This window comes from Struthio camelus, chromosome 15 (genome assembly GCF_040807025.1).
Source record: "Struthio camelus isolate bStrCam1 chromosome 15, bStrCam1.hap1, whole genome shotgun sequence".
Lineage (NCBI taxonomy): Eukaryota > Metazoa > Chordata > Aves > Struthioniformes > Struthionidae > Struthio > Struthio camelus.
Window position 1 is genome coordinate 18051412 of NC_090956.1, and position 11086 is coordinate 18062497.

The 11086-nt window shown below is 63.6% G+C and overlaps 1 protein-coding gene across 2 annotated transcripts; it reads right to left on the minus strand.

Annotated features, from left to right (window-relative positions):
• Positions 1 to 729: 729 nt before the first annotated feature.
• Positions 730 to 10338, minus strand: LOC104143425 (glucagon receptor). Of its 2 annotated transcripts, XM_068908477.1 has the most exons (14): positions 10224 to 10338; positions 8017 to 8169; positions 7488 to 7584; positions 6813 to 6920; positions 6345 to 6466; positions 6104 to 6210; positions 5795 to 5951; positions 5551 to 5710; positions 5388 to 5448; positions 5084 to 5153; positions 4401 to 4489; positions 4048 to 4186; positions 3363 to 3404; positions 730 to 2671 (listed from the first exon to the last, which is right to left on the minus strand). In XM_068908477.1, exons 2-14 carry the CDS (start codon positions 8104 to 8106, stop codon positions 2600 to 2602), a joined length of 1314 nt encoding a protein of 437 aa, XP_068764578.1. In that variant the 5' UTR covers positions 8107 to 8169; positions 10224 to 10338; the 3' UTR covers positions 730 to 2599. The 2 variants fall into 2 exon arrangements, with proteins under 2 accessions (XP_068764578.1, XP_068764577.1); XM_068908476.1 differs by lacking the exon at positions 10224 to 10338 and having other exon boundaries at positions 8017 to 8434.
• Positions 10339 to 11086: the final 748 nt, after the last annotated feature.

The window sequence follows — 11086 nt, forward strand, 5'->3', positions numbered from 1 at the left end:
ACTATGAGCTTGCTCTCGCGATCTGTGAATCCCAGAGCAGCCTGACCCCTGCTGTCCAATGTGCAGGAAGGGTTCTCTGTGTCCATACTCAGTTTTGAAACTGCTGGGAAAGAACTGGAAGCAGCTTCCCCCTTACTGCCATGAGTCAGGGGTCCTTGGAGTTGAACTGTTACCCATCTCCTCTCCTCAGCTTCATCTTGTGCTGAGCAGCACTTCAGCAAAGAGCATATGGAAGCATGGAGGCCAGTGTTCATCAAAGGGACTAATCCTGATTTCAGGGAGAGGGCCAGCTTTCTCTTCTCAAGGCAGTAGTAGCACCCCCAAACACATACACTGGTGGTAGACTGCTGGAGCTGGCAGCAGCCAGCAAAGAGCAGAGGAGCATCCAGAGAACAATCCAATTCATGTCAGGAGAAAATACGTGCTCTGTTTTGCACATGGCTCAGCCTGACATGATTGGGGTAGCCGTTTGTATTATTTATTGCAACCATGGAAGTGTTCTTTTTGTCACTTACCTCCTTGTTGTGTAAACTAAAATGTATTCCCAGGGAACAGAACTGTGTTCCAACAGTTACCCCAGGCTGTGGGTTCCATGTTTGCTACCCCTCTAACTGGAACTGTATATGCTTATGTGGCAAAGTGGGTATCGGTACCCTTGCATATGCTGGTGCCTTTACCTCACTGCCTGAGAGCTGTTTCCCTCCCTCAGAGGAGACAGAAGTGGTATGTACCATTTGCTTAAAAAAAAAAAAAAAACCACCATTTATTTACATCTGAAAAGAGAGTTAATGTGCAAAATGGTCTCACAGGGATTATACTTATCCAGGAAAACTGCATGACTTGCTCTCCAGCCTTGAACCCAGTTGCAGCTGAGCCTGGCATGGTCACTTTCCTTCGTATGCTCAAGGCAATGCTCCTTAAGACATTGTCTTTACAAGATGCTTTCCCCCTGCCTGTAAGCCAAGGGGGCTGTGTGGGCAGCTTGCCTGGACCTGGAGAACTACCTATATCCACTTCTGTGTAATGGAGAGTCAGAGCTGCTTTCTCCTTCCTGATGATGGAGGTGTGGCCTTTTTGCAAGGTAAAATAAATTAATAGGGGCTGCAGTCTCAGCAGCACATTGCTACTGAAGGTAAGAGCAAGGCAGCGTGGACATCGTTGGCATCTGCTGCTGCACTCTTGGCTCTTATGGGAGAGCACCAGTATCAGTCCCGTGGGGAAGCTCTGCCTGACGCTGTTCTCCAGCAGGAGCCAGCAATGTTAAAGCAGAACACCGCTGCTTGAACTGCACGGGCTCAGGTGCTTTACTTCCAAAGGGAGAGACATGCACATGCTCTGAGCCATATGCACTGGAGAGAACTGCTTGCTGCTGGCTCTTCTGTGATTCTGATGCTCTGCATGGGGATGTCCGGGTACCTATTTCAGCCAGGATACCAAGGTGTGCCAGGGTGGTGGAGACCGGACTCTCCAGTGAGGCTCTGCAGTGTGCACCCCTTGTGAGCAGGGGTCTTTGCAGTGTTTCCCTCTCAGGATCAGTGGATTTGCTGAGAAAAGAGCTAGGAAGGGAGCTGGTTCAGGGCTTTCTGGGGTACAACTGCAGGAGGAGCTCAAGAGAATAGAGGACATGTGGTGTTTGGTGCAGCTAGAGAGGGCAGTGAGGAGGAGGGAGGCAGATGTTGAGGGGAAGTCATGTTCTGCCTCAATGATGAGGTGGTGAGAAGGTGCAGAAGCAGTACCTTCCTATAAAGAGCAGCTTTGCGGGAGGACTCTCACTGGGACAGACGTCTCTGAGTTCACAGAGCATTAGCAATACGGCCCTTGCTTTGGGGTAAGGCGAGCAGGAACATGATGCCCTGAATCGCAGCACTGCTGGCACAGCATTGCAGTTTTTCAGCTCTGAATGCAGTAGCAGCAAGAGATGCTTGTTAATCAGAAGGGTGGCAGCAGATGCTGTGCAGGAATGTCAGGGTCAAGCAGCATCACCGTGAGTCCCTGCTGCTTGCCCTCTGCTGATGGCCTGGCTCCATCTTCTGCTGCTGTGACCCTGCTCCTGCAGATGTCCAAGGCATCAGTGATGATGGGGAGGGGGGTCCTGGGTGCAGGGCTAGCGAATGCCAACAGAGGTAGTTTGTGGTGCTGTACGGTCAGGTCAGGCAGGGGTAGAAATCAGCAGGCTGGCCTCCTCCACATAGCTTACCTGCTCTGCAATGAAGCTCAAGCAAGGTGAGGTTCTTCTTAGAAGATGGCAATGTCTTATAAGAGCCCAGCGTGTCCATCTCAGCCCTGGACTGCAGCAGAGGGAATCTTCCCTCTGGCAGCTCCACTGCTCTCGGCTGCAGCACAGCTTTGGAAACTGCTCCTACCCCGGCCCTTCCTGTACATGCTGCTGCACAGTTTCCTTAGGGCTTGGGCCCTGCTTCCAGGTCCTCAGCGCAGCTGGGACACAGGCTCCCCTGTGTGCTCCTTCGCAGACAACAGAGGTGCAGTACCAGAGCAAGCTTCAGGGCAGCTCCCACCCTGGTGGTTGTGACGCTCGCAGCCCCCGTGTCCTCTTGCTCTCCAGGGTGGGTCACTGCAGCTGTGCTGTGCTGCGCTGCCATCACTGGGTGCAGCAGAGCGCTGGGTGGTCGAGCTTCCAGAGCTGCCACTTCTTCTTCATTTCTGACTTCACCTAGCAAGGAGATGAGATGCCACAGAGGTTTTTCCCTGGTAGTGTCCTGTCACGCTTCCCACCTGCTGCTGTAGGCACAGGCAAGGCTGAAGTTGGGATCCTCTGGGACACTAGAGGTGTTTGGGGGCCTAGCTGGGTCCATGTGCTTTGGAGGAGCATCTTCCCTCCCCACAAACCAGTCAGCACTTGAGGCAAGTTTGCATAGCCTGCAGCTGGCAGGACACAAGCCTAGCCTAGTTCCCAGCACAATTCATCAATAAAGCCAAGGCTCAAGGAAACCTCCCATCTCTGGCCTTACTGGTTTCTGGCACCACAAACAAGTGCGGTGGCAAAGAGGTCAGGCTCTGTACAGGCATGCAACCTCCAGAGGCAGCTGGGCTGAGCATGTAGCACAGCCTAGCACCACTGCCTCAGCCTGGCCACCTCTGCAAGCCCTCCTGTCTGATGTTAGGGGAAGGAAGAGCCATAAGGCTCTTACAGCATTTTTGCCCTCATGCAGTGACTGGTTTCAGACCCTGCCACGCCATGGCCAAGGAGAGGCTCGGATGTGAGACCATGTATTTTCTGCTCCAGCTCTGGCTGCGCTACATGGTTAGCACGCTACTGCAGTGCTGTGGGTCAAGAGAGGGAGCACAAACTCTAGGTAGAAGTGGGTTGGCTGTTAGGCAGAGCTAGTAGAGGTGGTACGTACCTCCTTATTGGCAAAGCAATACAGCACAGCCACCAGGAAGCCCTGAGGAGAGAACAAGAGCCCAGAGTGAGCCTGACACCACCACCGGCCTCGCGCTGGCTGGTGCATTCAGTGGCCCTGGGAGCTGCAGTGCTTTTTGTCTCATGAGGCTGTTTCTGGATGCAGGTCACCCTGCCTTCACTGCCCACGCTAGCCTGGGCATAGTGCAAGCGGACACTTGCACATCAGCTTCTCTGTTGGCATCAAGCAGATGGTGACAGTGCAACTGGTTTTGCTGCTGGCTGTAGGGCTGCTGAAGTGGTGACCACTCCACTATGGAGCTCAGCCAGGGGGCAGTGCATGGCAGAGTTTTTGCTCCATGGTGCCTGGGAAGGCTGTGAGCAAGGTTGGGACCTGTGTTCTCCCACCACTAGATCAGGTAGGCTGGCGCTGGGACAGGAAGCCATGACCAGAGCCTGGGTCACGTACCCTTTGCTGGGCCACACAAGGGTGAGATGGACGAACTTAGTGCATGCAGCCTGGAATTGGCATGGCACTGACGCCCTGGGCCATGAACCCAGCCCAGTGCAGGGGTTTGGGGCTACGCAGTCAGACAAGGGGCAGTGGTGGGCACCACCAGGCTGGCAAAGGGCAGAAAAAAGGGCCTCCCCTCCCCAAATGGGCTACGTGCTGTTGCACACCTCACCTGGAAGGAGTTGAGGAAGAGGGTGAAGAACACCTTGATGTAGCGCAGGATGCCTGTGGTTTGCTCATCGGTGGCAAAGATGAAGACTACCTCGTGGATCCCAAAGAGGGGGATGAGGGTCAGCGTGGCTTTGGCCAGCCTGAAAGAACATAAGGGGGGGGGCCCTCTGGCTGTGAGTACTAAAGCGTTGGGGTAGGCTTGCAAAGCGCACCGCAGGGACAGCTTGTTAATTAACATCAGGATGGTCATCTAACGACATTACAGAACTGAGGAGGAGATGGGACCGTGGAAGGTGGCATGGCCTGGGCAGCACCCCCTCCCTCCCTGTGTGCTCACCACCCCCTCCAGCTCACCGCAGCTTGTAGTCTGCGTAGCCCTTCTGGTTGGCACGGAGCTTGGCCAGGATCACCTTGAGGATCCGCATGAAGATCAGCAGGTTGATCTGGGGGGAGACAGTGGTAGCACAGGAGAGCCCTGCCCAGGGGCAGCTATACGCTGGTGTCCCCCCACCTCGCAGCCCATCCTTGCACCCCCTCCAGGGGCCACGGGCTGCCGTGCTCTGGGGGGAAGGCAGCTGTGCCCACCCACCCGTGAAGGCGAGCTGCCTGGACTTGCAGATACCCACAGCCAGCTGCACAGCCCAACAGTGCTGGGGCCCCAGGGCCCAAAATCCAGGTCGGGAAGCAGCAGGGCCTGCATCCAGGACCCTTCCCTCAGGCTGAGCCCCCTGCACTGACCCGTGGGGCCTGCAGACCTCCTTTTCTCCATGTCCCTGAGGTTACAAGAGGGAAAATGAGCAATTCTGTGCAAAAAAAAAAAAAAAAGTGTGCAATTAGCACAGGGCCTTTGAAGTGGAGCCATTGTGCAGTGGGCACTGGGCTGGCTGGAAGGATGGCGATGCCTCTCCAAGGGGGGTGCTGGGAACCGCTCTCCAGCACCAGGAATGGCCCCCTACGGATCGTGGCCCCCCACAGGGCCACGAGCTGTTCTCCAAAAAGCTGTGGGACCTGCGAAGAGGCGCCGGAGCCGCCCTTACCAGCGATGCCAGCAGGATGGGGATGCGGATGATCCACCAGTAGGCCATGTTCTCGTTCAGCGCCCAGCACCTGGGCAAGGAGAGCAGCGCGGTGACGCCGGGCTGCAAGCGGGATGGCCACACGCGCATGCCGGAGGAGACCCCGCCGAGCACGCCAGCTCCGGCCAGGGCGGCCTGCGGGACCGGCCCACCGTTGCAGCGGCGTGAAACCCGGCTCCTGCCCCCCTGCAGCCGCCCTCCTCTTCCCTGAGCGCCCGGCCCGGGGCTCAGCACCCCCAGGGCACCCGCGTCCCTCCTCACTCACTCGGCGTTTTCCTTCAGGTACTTGGCGGCCATCCAGGGCACCACGAACACCACGGGAGTCCCTGCAAGTCACACAGCAAAGCCTGTGAAAACCAAGCGCCCGCTTGAGCTGAGACACCAGCCCGGCAAAGGGCGCCGCCGCCCCGCGCCCGGGTGGCCCCTACCCCAGCCCAGGTAGAGGTAGAGCCTGTAGTAGTTCCTCTCGGAGAAGACGGCCCCAATCAGCAGCTTGTACAGGTAGACGGCTTCCACCAGGAACCAGTAGTGGTTGGCCAGGACGCAGTACTGCATCACCACCTGCGCCGCCCGGCAGCCGATCGCCGCCTGCCGAGAGGAGAGGGGCCGTGAGGGGGCCGGCGCGGCCCCCGGGGGCGCCCGGCCCCGCCGCCCGGCCTCCCCGGCGCTCGCCTCGTCGCTCAGCAAGGCCTGCCAGTCGGCCACCCGCGCCGCCTCCGTGCCCCAGCGCCTCTCCAGCAGCGCGTCCTTGGCGATCACCGAGGCGGCCCGCAGCCCGAAGGAGGCAAAGAGGTTGGCGTGGATGTAGTTCCTGGTGCAGCGGAGCTTCCTGCGGGCAGCGAGGGCGTCGGGGGGCCTCCGCCGCCAGCCGCCAGGGGCTGGGCGACGCGGGCAGCCGCCCGCTCGCCCGGCGCGGCCCCCGCGGCCCCGGCCCCTTCCCCTCCGCGGCGGGCGGCGGGGTCCCGCCGCCGCGCTCCCTACCTGAAGACGGTGAGGACGAGCAGGGCAGAGACGAGGGTCAGCAGCGACAGCGAATACCCCACGGTGTAGAGCACTTTGAAACTCACCATCAGCCTGCGGGCGCCCTCCTGGGTGCGAGCACAGCGCCGGTGAGCCCGGCCCCCTCCCCGGAGCGTCTCCGTCCCGCCCCAGCGCCCCAGGGCGGGCGCCCGGCTCCGGGCGACGCCGCCGGGTCGCCGCCGAGCGGCGAGGGGAAGCCCACCTCCTCCATGGTGGACTCCATCTCCTCCTCGCACTGCGAGTAGTCCCGCCAAGGCTGGCTGCCGTTCGCCGTCACCCACTGCCCGTCCGGCCCGCACCTGCGGCTCACCTGCCCCTGTTTCACTGCGGACGCGAAGCGCGGCCCCGTTGCCTTCAGGCTCGCGTGCCCCCGCCGAGCACCTCCCCTGCCCCGCTCCCGGCCCGGCGGCGACGGCTCGCAGCCTGCCCGCGCGCGCCGTGGGGCACGGGCCGGACCAGCCTGCCAGGCTGGCTCAGCTCAGTGCGGCGCGTGCTGTGGACGTCCCCTTACAGCCAGCTCTGCTCGTGGCCCTCTTCCTCCCCCTCGCAGCGGGAGGGAAGGGAAGGCGCCCGAGAGCCTCCCCCGCCCCGGCGCGCGTCACGCTCCCGGTCAGCCCAGCTCCGGGCCCGTTTCTCCTGCGGGTGCAGGACGGAAGAGGGTCATTGTCACCTTTCTCAAACCAGGGCAGGTAGAAAGGGCAGGAGACGTTGACGGTGGTGCCGGGGCTCCCGTCCGGCCAGCAGGCGTACATGTCGAACGTCCGGTTGCAGAAAAGTCCTTCCAAAGGCGAAGAAAGCTCAGAGAAAACCAACAGTCGGACGTGCACGGCACAGCCCGCGTCCAGCCCCCGAGCCGTCCCCGTCCGTGGCGATGGACGTGCCGCGGAAGGGCAGGGATGTACGAAGGGGAAAGGGCCCCTCTGCCCGCCAGCAGCCTCAGGAGAGGCAGCGCCTCTCTCCCTCCCAGGATGGGGCCTGCTGCCCTCCGCGTGGCTCCTGGGGAGGCTCTGCCTCGTGCCGACCTCGGCTCCCAGGACGAGGACGGTCCGTCTGGGGCAGCGTAGTTCTGCACAGGACCCCAGGCACGACCAGGGACCCGCTGAGCCTGCCAGCCCCCTGCCCTGCCCACAGCCTGCACCGTCTCTTCTCAGCCTAGATGTGGCTGGTGCGTGGTTACCTGCGGCACTGGGCCTGGCAAGGGGTTTGCTCTGCCAGGCTTGGGGGCTGCAAGCGCTCATGGACAGAAATCCCTGGCACAGAGGTGCCCAGGTCCCCACACTCTACCCACTGCTGTCCCACAGCCGCTGAGCCGGGCCACCACCTCCGAGGGCTGCAGGAGCCCTACCTGCCGGGTACGGCTCGCTCGCCATCCTCCTCAGGCACTCGTCACGGTACCTCATCCACTCCTCAAAGGTCCTCTCCAGCACCTTGGCTCCACTGTGCTGCAAGCAGAGAGCCTGAGTTAGCGCCTCCTGCCTGCCCGCCGCGCGCTGGGACCCGGGGCGCCGCGGCACCCCGTGCCCGCAGTGAGACCGCACTCGCCAGCCCGGGCTGGTGCACGCCTGCCCGCCGGGAGGGCCCAGCCACCCGCCCGGGTCCATGCGGTGGCCCCAGGGGACAGCACGACTTGCAGTGCTGAGAGTGAGCCAAGGGGCTCAGCCCCAGGTCACTTCCATCCAATGGTGCTGAGCCCACCGGATGAGGCCCTTTTACCCAGCAGGGCTGCTGCAGGCTGGATCCCCTGGAGGCAGGCAGGGAAGCACGGCAGTGCAGGAACGCACGACAAAGCCAGGAGCCCCCCATTCGCGAAGGGATGGAGGCGCACAGTGCAAACCCCGCCGCCTCGCAGACCAGCCCCAGCCCTGCCCCCTTACTGGCACGGAGGAGAACAGGCACATCCAGGCGAGATGGACGAGCCTCTGTCGGTACCCGGAGACAAGTGCATCCCTCATGGTTGTCCCCATCGGCCCGCAGCTGGCGCTCCTGGCACCGCGGTGCGTCTCCGAGCCGAGCCAGGGACCCCGCTCCTGAGCGAGAGACACAAGGGTGGTGTCCGAGGACCGCGTGCAGCTCACCGCTGCCGGCTTATCCCCACGAGCACAGGTGGGGTAGATGCGCTCCTGAAGGCAGAGGAGAACCAAGGCAGTGCCGTGATGCAAACCCCAACGAGGCACGTGCCAGCAGGGCCCTTCTCTGGCCATGGTCGAGCCCCTGCATGGGAAGGGGACTTGGACAAATTGCAGAGATTGTCACAGGGCGGCTTTGGGGCTGGTCCAGCCTGTCCTAGACGCAATGTCTTGGGGACTTTCTGTCCTCAGACTCAGGCGAGGACCAGAAGGGCCAAGCAGGGGGTGCAGAGAAGCACAGGGCGCCCGGAGCTGGGGGCAGGCGGGCAGCAGTGCAGGAAGGACGCGAGCTCTGGAAGGAGCCAGTACAGCCAGCCCTGCAGGACTCCTGCCCTGAGCACCAGCAGCATGGTGCCCCGTGTCACCTTGCTGTCTCACCTCGACCTGCCAGTGATGCCTGTGGGTGCCGGCTGCCGTCCTGCAGGGTTTGCGGAGCAGCACCCCAGGACAGAGCAGACTGCTTTGGGGACCGTGCTGGCGATACGCACCCCTGAGCTCTCACGGGCTCCGAACACGCAGCCCTGGTGCATCGGACAGTCCTCCGCAGCGAGATGCACGCATGCACGCCGCAGACGTGTGCTGGGCTGGCACGACCCTGGAGTCATTTCTCTGCCGGAGCCCAAGATCTCAGGAAGCGTTAGGCAAAGCAGCCCGGAGCGAGGCATAATTGCATCACAGCTCTCGGCTGAGCGGTGCCTGCTTCTGCTCTGCCTCCACCAGCCCACAAGGCAGCTGGCAAGCGAGAGGGGGACACAACGCCGCAGCCAGAGAGGAGCGAAAATCATTTCTGTAATACCAACGCACCGCCCTAGTACGTGCCGGGCCAGCCACACGCGGGTGCTGAGCCGCAGTGGGCACGGCAGCCACGCAGCGGGCTAACACGCATCGGTTCAGCTACTGAGCAGTGCTACCTGGAGGCCCCTGGTCGCCACGTGCCTAGAAGACATGAAGAGGTGGCAGGAGAAACGCAGGCCGGCTGGGCTCACGGCTGTGCCAAGCTGCAGCTGGGGAGCAGGGCTCAGCACCGCCCGCGGCAGCACAGCGACGGGCAGTGGGCACCCCAGCGGGCAGCGTGGCAGTGGTTTTCTCCAGGACCTGAGATGTGGTTGCCACCAAGCAGGAAACTGCTCAGCTCAGCACTACAGCAGCCCCGACCCCAGGGAAAAGCAAGGAAACCTCTCCCTGTGGTGCTGGTGGGACCAGTGGTGTCACCCCCACTCCAAAATTTGGCAGCCAGGCATTTCCCACACTGCAGCAGGGAAATGTTTCCTGGGATGAGACCCCCAAAACAGCTGCGCCCGGTAAGCTGTGCCGCACCACCTCCCAGGCTGTTCCAGCACTGCGTCCAGGCTGGGGCGCAGGGCCGGATCCCTGCTCGCAGAGACAGCCCCTGCCCTGCTGGCCTTCAGGAGCGTCCCCCCAGCTGCACCTGCACGGCGCTGCCGGCGGGCCCACGGCTGGGAGAAATTCCAGGGGCTCCAGCGGAGAAGCTGCCTGGCATACCACAGCCTGGGGCTGGACCCCGCGGCCCCATCCAGCACGGACGGCCCCCGGCCCCAGCACGCCGGGGATCCCGTCCAGCACACCAGGACTCCCCCTCCAGCACGGACACCCCTGGTCCCAGCACACCAGGACTCCCCCTCCAGCACGGACACCCCTGGTCCCAGCACACCAGGACTCCCCCTCCAGCACGGACGGCCCCGGCCCCAGCACGCCGGGGATCCCGTCCATCACACCAGGACTCCCCCTCCAGCACGGAGGGCTCCCGGCCCCAGCACGCCGGGGATCCCGGTCTGTCCGGGCTGGATGGCCCTCGGTATGTGCCCCCAGGGCTCCCCTTCACCTCGGCTCGGCGCAGCGCGGCCCCCGGCCCGGTCCCGCCCAGTGCCCGGCTGCACGTGGAGCCGCCCCGGCCCCGGTCCCGGTCCCGCCCGGTGCCCGGCGGAGCCGCTTACCGTGCGCGGCGGCGGCGGCGCCTCTGCTCCGCCCGGCAGCCCCGGCAGCCCCGGCTCCGCGACGTGAGCGCGGCGGCGAGCGAGCGGCGTCTGCGGCGCGGCCGCCTCCCGCCAGCGCCGTGGCCCGACGGGGAGGGGGCTCGGGGGCGGCACCGCCTCCCGCGCGCCGGCCCCCGCCGCCCCGGCCCCGGCTCCCGGCTCGGCCCCGCCCCGGCCGCCCCGCAGCCCCGGCGGGGCGCCCGGCGACGGGATGGGGTCCAGCCCTGCCGCGGCTCCCCGCTCGGGGCACCCGGGGTCGGGGTCCAGCCCTGCCGCGGCTCCCCGCTCGGGGCACCCGGGGTCGGGGTCGGGGTCCAGCCCTGCCGCGGCTCCCCGCTCGGGGCACCCGGGGTCGGGGTCGGGGTCCAGCCCTGCCGCGGCTCCCCGCTCGGGGCACCCGGGGACGGGGACCCGGGGTCGGGGTCCAGCCCTGCCGCGGCTCCCCACTCGGGGCGCCCGGGGTCGGGGACCCGGGGTCGGGGTCCAGCCCTGCCGCGGCTCCCCGCTCGGGGCGCCCGGGGTCGGGGACCCGGGGTCGGGGTCCAGCCCTGCCGCGGCTCCCCGCTCGGGGCACCCGGCGATGGGGATGGGACCAGCCATCCTGGAGCGCAGCAGTGCCCTGCTCCGTGCACAGAGCCCTGAGCGCACCCTCAATGTGCCCCAATGGTGCCTTGTGAGATGATTTCCCCAAGCTCTAAGAGCATCCAGGAGGGTTGTGGAAGAGCTCCCCTATTTGCATAGTAATTAAAAGGTTTGCAGATAAGGGAATTTCAGGTGGACATGGTTTTCCTGTTAGTGGAGCAGAAGGAGGAAATTTGGAAGAA